Consider the following 16431-nt stretch of genomic DNA (forward strand, 5'->3'; position numbering starts at 1 on the left):
TTGCAACAATTAATACTTAAACTATTCCATAAAATTGTTACAATAAACTTAGGTAGTTTTTCGAGCAATTATTAAATATAAATAAATTTTAAAGTTTAAATCGGACACAAATGAAAAAATAGTCTCGTTCCACCTTCATTTATTTTAATCAATTTTGATAGTAATTTAATTTTATAAAAATTAATTATCGGTATTTATTTAAAATTCTAATATACGTAATACATATTATTATAGATTAAGATGGAGATTATTCAACTAATTAGTCTATTATTAAATTAAAATAAAATAAAAATAAATGAATAATGAGAAATTTAAAAAAAAATGAAAAATAAAAAAAACACGCCCTCAAAATTCCATTATTGGTCAGAAGTCAACGCAGAAGGTCAAAAGAATCGGCTGCTAATGGACTGGAACAGAAAATCCATTAATTTATTTTAAAAATAAATAAAAACCATCAAAAGTGGGTCCCACAACAAGATTTCAGCCAAATTATTTTTATATATATATATAATATATTATTATATTATACAAAAATAATAATATTTACATAATAAACATTTTTAATATTAATCCATAGACATATAATTATAAATTTCCAGTTTTTTTAAAAGAAATTTTAATCATTTAAATATGAAAAATGTTAATTTATTATCAATAAATATGTAGTCTGTACTTTACGAAAATGTATTTAAATAATAATAATAAATTATATCCCTATTTTGCATTAAATTATTATTTATTTTCTTAAAAAAATAGTCGTAATAGAAGTCGACGTCTATGATTTTTAGTATAAAATATACCTTTTAATCAAATGACCGGAGGCTTGAATTAACTCATTCTAAATATTGTACGTGAGCTCTCATACTGAAAAAAGTATCCAAGTCGATGGTGCACAGTAGTCTCGTGCTTGTATCGACCTTGTATGGTGTCACGGTCATGCTTATACAAGGGGTGTTGTTTATGGTTGCATGTCGGATGTCTCAATCACGTCCCTTAACCAAACTGGAAACTTTTTTCGAGAATCTACATATTCTGATACTCGTCCTTTCTGGGTCGATCTATTAGACAATAAGGTATCTAATTTAGCACGAAAAATAAAAATTACATACTTATTTTATTTAGTATTTAACACGTAATTTAATGATATATTATATTATTTTTTATTATTATAAATAACACGAAAATTGTCCCATACAAAAAATGTCTGTATAAAACTGCCGCGGAATTTAATTATGAAGTGTAATTAATTTGTTGTTTGCAATATGTTCCGGCGAGTACGCGTCTTAGTCGTCTCTTACAGTCCACAAAGTCAACAATGGAAGCCGCATCTGCAACTTCCTTCCCATACATAATCCCTTTCAATGGCTTCGCTTCCGTTTGTAAATCCTTACAATTCCGATTTCTTTCTCTGATTTTGTTCTAATCACCAAAATGAAACCTCACGATTTCTCCTTCTTGATCCGAGTTCTTTTGATTCTCTTGTTTCGTTTTGTAATTCAGTCTGCGGCTGATCCGAGAGCCACTGAGGTGGCTCTCATATGTTCGAACAACACCGCTTCGCCGCTGGAGCGATCTACCTTCGTGACGAATTTCTTGGCGACGATGGATGCGGTTACTCCTCTTATTGCTTCACAGCGATTTGCAAACGTTGTGAACGGGACTGGAAATACGACGGTTTATGCGTTTGGTCAGTGTATGAATGATCTTACTCAATCGGACTGCGATCTCTGTTTCGCGCAGATGAAAACTCAGATCCTGCGGTGTCTTCCCTTTCAGCTTGCTACTCGCGGAGGTAGACTGTTCTATGATGGATGCTATGTTAGGTATGATTATTATAATTTCTTCAATGAATCTTTGAGTGCTGTGGATAGGCCTGTATGTGGGAAGGTGGATTATGGAGGGAATCGGACCATTTTTAGTGATAACGCTATGAAATTAGCGAGGAATTTGAGTGTAGTAGCGCCCAAGAACGATGGATTTGCTGTAGGATTGGTGGATTTTAGGAATGTCTCGGTTTATGGATTGGCTCAGTGTTGGAAATTTGTGAGAGGGGATTCTTGCTCGAAGTGTTTGGCTGATGCAGCTAAGGAAATTGCTACCTGTCCTCCAAAAGCCGATGGAAGGGTGCTGAATGCTGGCTGCTTCTTCAGATATTCAACTGAACGATTCTACTTCAATAGCACGGCGACCGCCACCGGAGGAAATGGTGAGTTTGGTCTTGTTTACTTGCAGATGTATTGTTTGATGATTTGCCTCTTCACTGGGTTACTTCTTATTTCTTTGATGCCCTGCTTTTTCTATTGTTCATGAGTTGAATAGCTGTTTAGAACATTGTGGAGAGAGAGGTAGAGAATTTGTGGAGAGTTTTAACTTAGTTTGAGTTTGAAGCTTGAATGGCCCTACAAAACTTAACCTTCAAAACGGATTAGATTCAAGAAATCCATTTACTATTGCATGAGATGAAACTAACCAACCATGTAGGTGACTTTCCAAATTATAAATGGTATGCTCATAAGAGTCCCAGTGAAAATCTAAATCATGATTCATGTGAATGCATTTGTCAACTGGGAGCTTTCTAAGGTGCCTATAGCAGCTTACTTGAATCGGGTTTGTAAAGCGACATCGTTAAACCATGTGTGTAACAGCCCAAGCTCACCACTAAGAGATATTATCTGCTAACAAATAGTAAGATCCCACGTCGGTTGGAAAGGGAAACGAAACATTCCTTGTAAGGGTGTGAAAACCTCTCCCCTAGTAGACACGTTTAAAACCGTGAGGTAGACGGTGATATGTAACGAGCAAAAGCGGAGAATATCTGTTAGCGATGGGCTTAGACTGTTACAATGTGATACATCAAAATTATGGGCTGCAGAGTTGCTTGTTGTTTTAGGCACCAAGCACTTGGTAAAGATATCAACTGTTATCCTTGGATATGGTGACAAATGGTTCATATGTTAACTTTTTACAGGAAGGAGTCGTCTAGCGATAATTTTGGCTTCGGTATCGGCTGCTGTGGCTGCTGCATTGATTTTTGCAACGGCTGTTTTCTGTGCCAGAAGGAAAGTAGTGAGGAAGCGCAGAGGTATGTGCTTTTTATTATGTGGCAATGGTAATGTCTTCTTTCAATCGTCTATAAATTGTTCAACTCATTACAACGTCTTTTTGTTTCAGAGAAGAAGCACCTTGGTCCTCTTGTGGCTCTTGTTAACAAGTCCAAGCTTAATTTTTCATACGAGACCCTTGAGAGGGCCACTAATTACTTCGACCAATCCAATAAACTTGGACAAGGAGGCTCTGGTTCAGTTTATAAGGTATGATTCTGTGCGAGATCCCACGTCGGTTGGGGAGGAAAACGAAGCATTCTTTACAAGAGTGTGGAAACCTCTCTCTAGCAGACATGTTTTAAAAACTTTGAGGGAAAATACAAAGAAGACAATATATGTTAGTGGTGGGCTTGGGCTGTTATATCCTAACGTTTCTCATGTTAATCAGGGAACTCTGTCAGATGGTCGAGTCGTAGCAATCAAGAGGCTGTTCTTCAACACGAGACAATGGGTGGATCATTTCTTTAATGAAGTAAACTTGATAAGTGGCATCCGACACAAAAATCTTGTCGGGCTGTTGGGATGCAGTATTACTGGTCCTGAAAGCCTCCTTGTTTATGAATATGTGCCAAATCAAAGCCTGCACGATTACCTTTTTGGTAATAATTTCACCTATGAATTGCTATATGCTTAAAGGATTTTTGGCTAAATCTCTCTGTTTCCATGTTTATAAGGTAACAAGAACGTGCAGCCACTGAGTTGGGCATCCAGGTTTAAGATTGTGTTGGGAACAGCTGAAGGGTTGGCTTATCTTCATGAGGAGTCAGATTTGAAAATCATTCATCGGGACATAAAGTTGAGCAATATTCTACTGGACAATGATTTCACTCCAAAGATTGCTGATTTTGGACTTGCTAGAATGCTTCCTGAAGATAAGACACACATTAGCACTGCAATTGCTGGCACACTGTAAGTTTTCAGAATACCATTTGGTACTCATTATTTAAGAACCTTTTGATGCCATTTTGAATGTGCATATAGAGCAAGATGTCCTAATGTGAAGAAATTTAGACGAAACACGTTTTTCTGTACCAGCCCAAGCTCATTGCTAAGAGATATTGTCTTCTTTGAGCTTTTCCTTTCGGGTTTTTCCTTAAGATTTTTAAAACGTGTCTGCTAAGGAGAGGTTTCACACCTTTATAAAGAATGTTTCATTCTCCATCCCAACCAATGTGGGATCTCAAGGATTGGTGGATCCCACATCGATTGCCAACGAGGACACTGACCCCAAAGGAGGGTGAATTGTGAGATCCAACATCGGCTGGGAAGAAGAACAAAACACTTATAAGGGTGTGAAAACTTCTCCCTATCAGACACGTTTTAAAATTCTTGAGGGGAAACTCGAAAAGAAAAGCCTAAAAAGGACAATATCTACTAGTAGTAGGCTTTGGCCGTTATATTATGCTTCGGAATTCATTGTGTGAAGTCTATCAAGAAGATATCTGAACTGTGTTACATTACAAGTGACAAATCTGGGTGTATGTAATGCATTGGATTAATCTTAACAAGTTTGTCATTATACTTCAACCCGTGCATCTACAATACAAACATTATAAGTTTCATGAAAATATTAGCTTTTCAGCTCGTCTTCGAATATTAAAGTATCAGACTATTGACAAGTTTTGTACTTGCAGAGGTTACATGGCTCCCGAGTATGTAGTACGTGGCAAGTTGTCTGAGAAGGCCGATGTTTACAGTTTTGGAGTTTTTGCCATTGAAGTTATCACAGGAAGGAGGAATGGTCACTTCTATCAAGATTCAACCTCCATCTTACAAAGGGTAAACCTTTTCTCCATTACATCATAGTATTCTTCTCTAATTTACAGCTAAACCGACACTGATCCTCATTGCTTCTCAAGGTATGGAATTTTTATGGAGAGGGAAGGCTATATGCAGCTGTCGATCCTACCCTTGGAGGCGATTATCCACGAGACCAAGCGTCGTGGTTGCTTCAAATAGGTCTAGTTTGTGTGCAAGCCTTTGCTGACTTAAGGCCATCCATGTCAATGGTTGTGAAAATGCTTAATGGAAACTATGAGATTCCCCAGCCAAAACAGCCTCCATATCTTCATCCTTCAAGCGGAGACATCAAAAAACACAATTCATCAGACTCATCCAATCCCAATCTCTACTCCAACTCGAAAAATTCACAAACTAGCATGACTCAAAGCATCATCGATCCTAGATGAGTGTTGTTCCTGTGAAATGATGCCAGACCTTGTATATAACATACTACTCTACAACCTAATTACAGGCATAACTTAGCCATAGTTTTTCCCAATTGTGTCATACTCCCAAGTCCCACCTCGCCAACGCCGTCTGTCTAGACCGTCACGCTTCTCATCGACTACGTTATAACGACTCAACATTCCGATCTGACCTGAGGGACTATGTCTTTGTGAGTTAGGTAAGTGGTATTTGTATGGTGTAAGGTCCAAGCTTTGTTCTTGCAGAGAACATTGAGACTTGAGTCCATGTAATCTAATAATGCGAGGAAATTATCAGCTTCTAACTGTCTCTGCACATTTAGGATAACTGTAAACTTCTTGTTCTTAGAAATTTGAAGAGTAGGCATGCCAGAAACTGGAATTTATTCTCTTTGTTGGTTACACAAGCAATAATTTCAGTGTCCAAATTCTTAGCCATATAAATATATATATATATAGATTAGATATACATGGAAGGGAAAGCAAACAAGAGCTCAAACAGCATTGGGAATATACATATTGAGATCATTTAAAGTGTGTTTCAGTCCTCTCTGAAGAATCTACCTGAAGAAAGCTCATCCACTCCTTCCAACTGCATATTCTCTGATGGCTTCCAGTGGCGTTTCCGCTGATTTATGAACCAATTGTTAATTTGCTTCTGGTCAAGCCCTGTTCTCTCTGCCAGTGCAACCTTATCGGCTTCCTGTATGATTAAAAGCAGTGGATTATGGCCCTCAAACTTGAAGCAATATTTGAATATATCTCTCCATGATGTGGGTATTTATTATTTAATCCAAACCGCTTTATTTAAGTTTAAAAAAAGCATTTTGTGTGGAAATTTGAACTCCAACATCTAATGGCAATTAATAAGTAGAAATATCATGAATTGCGTGATAAACTAATAGTTTAACACACAAAATTTATGTTGGAAATAGTACGTGAGTATGGCATAATGAACTGTGGTAATGCATCAAGAAAATTTAAGAAAGGTTATAAGCAAACATACCGTAGGATATGGCCATTTATAGTGAACATTCCACCATTCAAGGAGGGTTTGCCTGGCTTCTTTTGGTAATTTTCCTTTTTTCTTCTTCTTTGAGAACTCCAATTTTAAGCTACTAATATGACTGCCAAATCTGCGTAATAGCTTATCCTTGAGATCCCTTTTCTCGCCTTTGGTTTGAGTCTCCGCCTCCACAGCTTCCATCTCTCCTCCACTCAACTCTTCATCCGACGAGACAGCTCCTTCATCTATTATTCACGTTACAGTAAAAATATTCTTACTTGGCAGTAATAATTCAGATACTGTATATAACCAAATGCAATAAAAAATAATAATAATAAGATTCAACATCTCAGTAAGAAGGGCAGATTGACATTGAAAGGGCGGGACATGATGAAGAGGACCCCACAGAGAAAGGCATTCAAAGGTAAAACAAGGATTTGACTGGCAACTGCAAAAGGGGAAGAAGGAAAAGAGAAGCCAAGGTGCGTTTCAGCAGTGTCTGGTTAAGTCATTTGTCAGACGGGGGGGATGGGTGCGTGAGGAACTCACAGTCAGAATAGACAAGACTGAACGGCCACATAAATTCGCTTTCTGGAATGACCCACGAGAGTCTCGAGGTTTGTATTAAAAATCTCCTCCCTCACTCGATGATAATCCCATGAGCAGTAATACAATGACCCCACCACACGACCTGGTGCAGTTCCCTTTAGCTAGAAAGTGACCCTTTACCCATATCCTTACTACCGGGTAATGCCCAGTCACACAGCCAGGAACAAAGCACATGGTAGTTGTTAGTTGATAGTGAATTAAATGCCCACCCTTTTCAGACCAAGACTTTCAAATGTCACACTTAGAAGTTTGAAAGAAAAAAAAAAATAATAATCCGGACGTGGGTGTGATTATTTTGTTGGCAAGAACATGAGAATCCCACCTGGTTAGCGAGGAACTATTCTGATCCAACCCCATCTCTTGCCTAGTTAGCTGATTCTGTTCAGACAAAGGTAAAAAGTCGGTGATAGGCACCTACTTCAATCTTAGTGTAAGAAAGAAAAAAGAGGGACCCAAAAGGGGAAAAGATAAAGCAAAGGATACGAGTGAGGGTGAGTACAGTAAATCTCAGCTACCCAGCAAGAAAGAGACACGTGTCGTACACGTCATCTGCACAAAGAACACGGCAGAGTACATGTCGATAGAAGTGACAACCACTAACCAGCTAGGAGTGACCAATTGCGTGGGGTGAGAGAGGGCACCAAAAGCACCTTCGCAGCGAAAACTGCGGGAGTACATGTGACAGTGTGGAAACCTCGACCACCCGCTCAACCCGGGCTTTCCCCTAAACTTTTCCATTTATTTCTTTGTCCCTTTCTTAACTTTCTCAGTATTCATCGTGGGACATGCCATTACCAGAACTTATTTTCTACCCCGCACGCTGTCCTTTCAAGCTTCTTACTCCTGAATGATAATGGTGATCAAGCAAAACAAGCCGTGACCATTATATTGAGGATCTGTTAAAACCCTTCTCTGCAGACTAAGTAAAATAACTATGGAAGAAATAAAAAGCTTCGTTCTTCCCTAATGGCAGATATAAGTATGTGCCCACCAGTACTCGCGCTTACAGACCCTAGGTTTAAAAGACCCATCTAATTCTTCTTCATCAAAAGGCTCGGATCCAGGTCTATAAAATTTGGGACACATTAGAGTTCATATGCAAGGAATCCTGCTGTACACAAATAGTGGGTTCGGAGAAAAGATAATTCGATTACTGCTATCTATGTGAAGCTTCACAGTAACCAGCAGAAAACACTATAAAAACCAACTCACAAACATCACAAGTAAGCTAGATATGCAACCAATATGTAATGATTACTCATGCCATTACATCAATTTTTTATACATCCAAAGAAAGGTGGTCTTTAATTAGCTGGTGGTTCCAGACAAAATAATGCAGTACTCACTGTCCAGAAAGAAACTTAGTGATTTTATATGATGATCACAGCTAGATCATCGCCTTTATGGATCTCGAACTAGAAGTAGAAATCCAAACAAAAATCAATGTGTTGATGATGACATTAAATACCATCAACCGGTCATACCGTTTCAATTTTCTGGGATAATTTCTGCTAACAAATCCCACTTTCGTTGATCAAAATTATGACCTAGCTTTCTCTTAAGACAAATCTATCTATCAATGATGGTCTGGATGAGGATGGAAAAGCATTACGACTACGTAATACAAAGGAATTCCCTTAGAAATTAAAAGTCCAAAGAGAGTGCAATGATTTAGTAAGAAAATAAGCCTAATATATCGGACCAAATCCTTGTTGTCCGAGATGCAAAGTTCTTGCTAAAAATGAGCCAGCCAGATTTTGGCAGCAAAATACCGTTCGAGCACGTGAATATATGCCCTATGAAATCCAAATGGAAGTCTGCCAACGGTCGCATGTCCAAAGAGACTTTTATATAAGTGAATATATATGAGAAAGCATATAAAGAACTCACTAAAGCTCTCGTGCTAAGACAAGTCGAACACGAGGCTATTTTTTTAATGAAGATAACATCACACCTGAAAAGTTAATTTGTACTTCCAAAGTAAATTAAAAACAATAGTTGCCAACCATTATCTTTGATTTACAAGCTTTTCTTTTAAGATCACTCATTTTTTTAATTATCATATTTAAGCTTTAAAGCCTGCCATGCCCATTCTCATAAGTTGCATGTCAGAGAAACTAGAGAGCATTACAACACAAAGCAAGTCAGTGATGTTCTTTAATAATGAGGTTTCTCCTACCTGGGGATTGAAATTATTCAGAACTTAAATGAACTAATAAAGTTTCAAGAAGATACTGCTTCAACTTCACTTTATCAGTAGTCCGCAGCACCTGACAAGTCTCAAGGTTCATTTTCAAATTTTCCACATCTTACATCAACCACTCACGCTCCATTGAAATTTGACATTATAATAAAATATCTTCGACAAACATTATCACAGCTATCACAATCACATTAAGATAATGTCTATCATATATCTTAAGAAAGATTCAGCATATAATACGGACACATTCATTGATTAACACACTAATGCAATGATGTTAGCTGTTAGAGTGAGAATTATTCACATCTTTTATCTCCTTAATGGCATTCCAAACTACTTCCCCCCCCCCCCCCCCCCAAAAAAAAAAAATCTACAACAGTGATCAATTGAAGAAATTATTGTTAGAACAAATATATGTGGGTAGGACCAATGGCTTCTTGACCTCCTATCTACTACTTAAAGTATATATAAACTCAAACTCAATATCTATTTGAAATATTGGAAGACAAAAAATATATGATTTTGTCATTCCTCGTGAAATTTTAATGCAATATTCGGCATGATTCACTAATTATTCTCAATACTAAAGGCTCTAAGCAACACAGAAAGGCAAAATATATAGGAGCAACTTGAATTTTTCCATAGGATTTGGGATCGAAAATTACAGAAAATAATGTTGCATCTACACAACGATATAAGTAAGTCAATAATTATAGGTGAATAGCATATATGGATATAAAATACATTAACAATATGGTTATGAATTGGTGTGTTTACTAAGACACCTCATTTAAGAACTCAAAGACAAGACAGGATAGGTTGAGGCAACCTGTATTTCGGACCAACGAATTAAAAACAAGTACCCTTTTGTCTATAATTATAGAGAGAGAGAGAGATAGAAGAACTAGTTAAAGGGAGGAGTCCATAAAAAATGAGATACATATATAATTGAAAGCCTTACGAGAGGATTTTCTACCAGTTGATAAATATGGAAAAACATTATTAATTAATATCATATGCCCAATCATATTCCTATCTCGAAGGTAACTCTGAAATGTCAAAATCAGAATCTTAAACACAGAAAAGTTCACACTTTCAGGATTGATTTTGATATTTTATTCCATTTTTATATTTTTTGGTCATATAACATGAAAATCGGAAAGAATTTTTTTAAAAGAAGGATAAGAAAAGCGAGGAAAAAGAAACAAACACAACAAACAAGATAGATGAACAACTTCAATTAAACCAAAGCAAAATGTAATAATTAAAACACTAAATTATTAGAAAACACTGTTTGGAAGCTTCATTATTGCACTCGAAGATTTCCAATGTAATCAATAAAGAATCACCATTCAACGAACAATTAACAAGGTCGTAATCCAAAAACGGCGACTGTAGATAAGCGTTGCAATCAAAGACACAGGCCGATGATCAATATAGTTCCTAGGGTTTTGCTGTTCCTTTGTGTTATCGGTTATTACGATCTTAGGTTTCTCAATCAGCGGTCAGTAATCTACCAATCTTTTATTATTGTTGTTGTTGTTATTATTATTTTCTTCGTTCTTCGAGACCAACACAGGCAACGACGATAAAATATAATTAATTAATCTTAATAAGCGTAATAAACCCAAACAAAACAGTAGCATTCGAAACGGAAAGTGATTAATCAAATGTAAGTAATGATTATACAATACTGACCGGAAAGGCTTCTGGAGAAGGCGCCATTGCAGAGGTTACTAAGTTGCAGCTCGATCTTATTCAAGAACGTGGTTGCTTCGTCGAAGGGCCTCTTGAGATCTGATTTGTACTTCACCAACATATCGCAGTACGTTTCCTAAGAACAAAAAAGAAACCATAAAATTAACAAAACGAAAACAGCACTGAGAAATTGAGAAAGAGAGAGAGAGAGATTTTGATTGTTCATGGAGAAGAAGAAGGAAGTAGTAACCATGAATTCATCGAGTTCAGGATCGACGCCTAAGCACGTGGTTACAGCGTGACGGTTACAAATGTCGCTTTCTTGACGGATTCCCTCTAACAAATGTGAAATCGCCGGAGGCGCTCCTACCTGCGCACAATAAACCCGCATCTCATAATTCATGCGAACCAGTTTTTGCTACAACAACAAATAATCAATCCTCCACGGACTTCAACCGCCTCGGTATCATAAATAATCAACTTAAAAAACAAACTCTGACAATCATTACTCAAAAAAAAATTGAACGACTAAATAACAATTCTCTTCTCGCAGTTTTCCCCCTAATTTCTAGCCAAATTCGAAATCAGATCATAGGCATAATCATGTTGTTCTGTAAGACGTACGAAGCTCAAAAGAAAGAGAAAAATGAAGGAGACAAAAACTGAACCCTCAGAAGAAAGCGTTCCAGCAAATAGTAAATAGCCAAATTCTCTCTATCCTAGTTACGTCTTCGTTGACAGCGTCTGCGGAAACATTTAAAGCCGAGAAAGCATTTGTTCTCCAGTTACAAGAACGAGAAAAAAAAAATAATTAAGAAAGAAGAAGAGAGGATTAGGATTCAGGATTTAGAATTTTCGTAAGGTGTCCGTGTCAAAAACTCAAAGCACAGTGCGAGAAACTGCGCAGTGAACCGCCGGCGTTTTTTTTTTCCTCTGGCTGATAGAGAAAGAGAGCTACCGGTTCACCTTTTGGCAGTCAATATAGGCGTCGAGCAATCGAGGATAAGTAGGATGAGAAGAAATTTTAGCTTTGATCACGTTCACCATATCTTCTTCACATTGAATTTCCATCGTGATCGACGCTGCTTCAGCTTCCGAAATCACCGAAGCCGCCGCCGAAAGCAGTTCGTTGGATCCAAACACCGGAATCCGATCGCGAAACTCTCCAGAAGTAACCAGTAGGCTCTGATAATCCGGAGGCAGAATCAGATTCTCCGGTGACATCAACGCCTTATCAGAATACTCCGCCGTCGATTGCAAACCGTACATTTCTTCCATAGTAGAAGTCGCTTCAAAAAGCCAGAAACAAAAACACCAGAGAGAGAGAGAGAGAGAGAGAGAAAAAAAAAATCGTCGGAGAAAGTCGTATCTGACGCTAATCAAAACCGGCGGAGGTTAAAATAAAGAAACAAGAATCGGCATCGGAATAGGAACAGATTGAACTGAAAGAAGAAAGAGGTTGCCGGAATTGGTAATGGCAGAAAAGAAGTGCAGGTGTTCTCGAATGGTGTGTTTTGCCGAAGAACAAACAAGGAATGAGATGCTTATTGCCAAGCGCGAGGTTGGCTCCGCCTATGCGTGAGCGTAGTCTAGAGAAAGAGAGAGCCACTTTCTTTTTTTTCTTCTGGACTCCACCTTTCCTTTTTTATTTTATTTATTTATTTATTTTTCATTTTAATAAATTAAATTAGCACTTGCCAATTTAAATATTTTAAAAAATGCATTCCATTTATTATTATTATTATTATTATTATTATTTTCCTTTTATTTAATATGCATACAAATTTAGCAAATTTTATAAAATAATTATAATAATTTTTATTCAACAAAAATACAATTCGTGAATATGTTTCCACCATTTAAGACAGCAACGTGACTTATAATAAAGTAAAAATCGAGAACAAATTTAAAAGTTATTTAAAAATATATATTATTTTATACATAATACTAAAAATAATAATAATAATAATATCTACCTGTCTATATGACCTGATAATCTAAATAACCCAAACTACCGAACCATAAAGGTTGGGTTAAGTTTTTTAAAAACAAAACATTTGGTTCGGTTTACGAGTTGATATTATTTTGGTTTAGTCAAACCCAACTAACCATAAAATACGGTTACAGCTCAACACGATAAGAATATTGAATGTTTGCAACAGATGTTAGTGATATGTTATGACTTGTAAATGTCTGATATTTGAAAGTTATGATATTTTAGTTATTAACGTAACATGTATTGTAAATGAGTATAGTTTTTAACAACCTAATTCAACTTAACTCTATTCTTCTCATGATTCTCGGGACCACTAACTTAATCGATTTAAAATTTTAGATTGTTTTAAAAGATTTTTCCAATCTAACCGATATACACCCTTAGTGTTTATTACCAGCCATGTAGAACTCTGGTAGATTACTCGTGTTCATGGGTTTATAAGCGGGAAGTACTATCTCCATTGGTATGAGGTCTTTTGGGGAAGCACAAAGCAAAACCATAAGAGATCATGCTCAAAGTAGATAATATCATATCATTATGGAGAGTCGTGATTCATAACTAGTTGCTGACTATATACTTAAATATTTATTTACTTATTTAATTAAAAAATATTTGTAAGAATGTGAATAATAAACACGTTTTTTTCTTTTATTTAAACCCAACCCGAAAATACGTTCATAACTCAACCTATGGGTTGGGTTGGGTTGGGTTGAATTAGTCGAATTTTTTAATCAATTAATTTAAAAATAAATAAATAAATATAATAATATTGGTTGCATTATTTGAGAGAAAGTGACACGTAGACAAGTGTGTTTATGCATTTTCTTGGAACTCGTAGTTGTCCTCACAGTGTGGACCTTTTAAAGCAATCCGTATCATTATCAAATAAACCTCCAATTTTTTCTTATTATATATTATATTTTTTATTTTATTTTTACTTTCTCGCTTCTACTTTTCTATGTATTTTCTTTTCATCTTTATTTCATCTTTTAATAAATAATTTTTTATTAAATTAATAAAAATATCTCAAATATCTTTCCTAAATAATTTATATTTTATTTTAAAAATATCTTTAAAATTTTAAAAATATTTCAAAATACCTTCCAATTTTATAAAATTTAATTAATACCTTTAACTTAAAACAATTAATATGTTAATATTATATTTTAAAAATAGACATGATTTTTTTTTTAAATTACGTTTATACCCTTTAATCTTTATTAATGATTTTCAATTATTTTTTGAAGTTTAAGGATATTATTTTTTATTAATTTAACCCGTATAACTCAAGCCCACCATGACTCGATATTGTCTTTTTCAGCTTTATGCTTCTTCTCGAAATTTTAAAACGCGTCTATTAATGAAATGTCACCTTTATAAGAAATATTTTGTTTCCCTCTCGAACTTACGTAGGATCTCATATAACCAATATGTTATGATAATAACTTTTTAAAGAAAGCTTATAATATTTAATATTCTTTTTTTTTTTTTTGGTAATTTAACTTCAAATTCGGGATAAATGGCTAATAAAAATGCAGAATTTAACCATTAAAAAATTATTAAATGATAATAATAAATTATCATTTATTTAATATCAGTTTATAGTAAAAATGGTCATTCATTTTTATTTAATAAAAATTATTTAATATCAGTTTATAGTAAATGATAATAATAAATCAGCTTTCTAGAACTTACGCGCTTTGTAAAGTTCGAGAAAATTAAAATATAATTAAATACTAACTTTATCGATAAAAAAAGTATTAAATAATTACATTATCCAAATTAGATAATTTAAATTCAATAAATATTATTGAAATTCTGGAGTATAAATTATAACTACAAAATAATAATAATGGGGTCAGAGTTTTATTATTATTATTATTATTTTTTCAGTGTATAATTCCAAACCACTAAATTTCAGTCCGAAAAAAATAAAGAAAATAAATAACTAATACAAAATTGTCCTCGTCAATCAAATTCATAAAATCCATATCTATAAGGTTATAATTGTGTTATAAGATATGTTATGGGGTCGATTGAAAAAATAGGACAAAAATGACAAAAATCCTTAGAGATTATAATTAATTAAATATATATTTTTAGAGGGGTTAGTGGGTCGAAGGAATCTCAGTACTTGTCCAATCCGTTCGGATTTAGTTTACTCATTTTTCAGACTTAGTCAAATGGTTCGAGTTATAAATTTTTTCAATTCAAAACAAGGAGTGTACATGGATTGAGTTTGGCATCTGATGACCGACCCACCTTCTTGTCAAATTCACATGCTCTTTCAAACTAGAGCTTGGCAAAATTGCTGTGAGATTTGAACCCACGCCGTTTCGGACTAGAGCCTAAATCTAACGCCTTAGACCACTCAGCTAAATTGTCCAATAACTAAAAGTTGAAATAGAAAAATTCACACAGGGAATGCTCATATGGTAATATTTATTGAAAAAAATACAAAATTACAAATGTGACAACGGTGGGATTTGAACCCACACCCTTTTAGACAAAAGCCTAAATCTGATGCCTTAGACTCTCAGCCAAATTGTCCACTTGTTGAAGATGCAAATAGAAAAGTTCACTAAGAGAACGCTCGTATGGTTATATTTATTGGAAAAAAAATGTGACAACTGTGGGATTTGAACCTACGCTCTTTCGGACCAGAGCCTAAATCTGGCACCTTAGACCACTCGGCCAAATTGTTCACTTGTTGAAAATGGAAATACAAAAGTTCACTGAGAGAACGCTCGTATGGTTATATTTATTGGGAAAAAAAAATAAAAAATAAATGTGACAGCTGTGGAATTTGAACCGCTTATAGAGGCTGAAAAGAATTATGAACTTTCGGACCAAAGTCTAAATCTGATGCCTTAGACCCTCAGCTAAATTGTCCACTTGTTGAAAACGAAAATAGCAAAGTTCACTGAGAGAACGCTCGTATGGTTATATTTATTAAAAAAAAATACAAATGTGACAACTATGAGATTTGAACCCACGCCCTTTCAGACCAGAGCCTAAATCTAGCGCCTTAGACCACTCAACCAAATTGTCCACTTGTTGAAAATGGAAATAGAGAAGTTCACCGAGAGAATGCTTGTATGGTTATATTTATTAAAAAAAAAAAAAACAAATGTGACAACCATGAGATTTGAACCCACCCCCTTTTGGACCAGAGCCTAAATCTGGCGCCTGAGCCACTCAGCCAAATTGTCCACTTGTTAAAAATTGAAATAGAAAAATTCACTGAAAGAACGCTCATATGGTTATATTTATTAGAAAGAAGAAAAAGTGACAGCTCTAGTTCTCATCCATCTCTCGTGAATTTTTTTATGGTCTTTCTCAAGAAATCTTCGTATGTGCGTTCTTGAAGTTTATCATAATTAATAATCAAGGCATAGTCCGAACATTTACAAGGTAGATGTGATACATATCATATTTACGAGCAGCTCCTGATAATTGTTTTATTTATTTTAATCTAATAGAAACTAAAATTGAAAAAAATTAATATATACTATTAATATTTCAGAATTAAAAAAAAAATAGAAAGAGTTATTAAATATTAAATAAAGTTTATAGACCTATTAAATAAAATATATTAAAAACTAAAG

At 35.0% G+C, this 16431-nt stretch overlaps 2 protein-coding genes across 2 annotated transcripts; one reads left to right on the forward strand and one right to left on the reverse strand.

The window, feature by feature from the left end:
• The first annotated feature begins 1262 nt into the window (after positions 1–1262).
• LOC111449312 (cysteine-rich receptor-like protein kinase 3) lies at positions 1263–5687 on the forward strand. Its single transcript, XM_023089155.1, has 7 exons — positions 1263–2206; positions 2969–3082; positions 3172–3311; positions 3493–3703; positions 3779–4013; positions 4739–4883; positions 4964–5687. The coding sequence occupies exons 1-7, from the start codon at positions 1432–1434 to the stop codon at positions 5291–5293; spliced, it is 1950 nt and encodes a 649-aa protein (XP_022944923.1). The 5' UTR covers positions 1263–1431; the 3' UTR covers positions 5294–5687.
• A 58-nt stretch (positions 5688–5745) lies between these two features.
• LOC111449314 (homeobox protein knotted-1-like 6) lies at positions 5746–12455 on the reverse strand. Its single transcript, XM_023089157.1, has 5 exons — positions 11794–12455; positions 11078–11197; positions 10828–10963; positions 6318–6562; positions 5746–6014 (listed from the first exon to the last, which is right to left on the reverse strand). Exons 1-5 carry the CDS (start codon positions 12103–12105, stop codon positions 5853–5855), a joined length of 975 nt encoding a protein of 324 aa, XP_022944925.1. The 5' UTR covers positions 12106–12455; the 3' UTR covers positions 5746–5852.
• Positions 12456–16431: the final 3976 nt, after the last annotated feature.

The sequence above is a fragment of the Cucurbita moschata genome, unplaced genomic scaffold (genome assembly GCF_002738365.1).
Source record: "Cucurbita moschata cultivar Rifu unplaced genomic scaffold, Cmos_1.0 Cmo_Scf00011, whole genome shotgun sequence".
In the NCBI taxonomy this organism is placed as follows: Eukaryota; Viridiplantae; Streptophyta; class Magnoliopsida; order Cucurbitales; family Cucurbitaceae; genus Cucurbita; species Cucurbita moschata.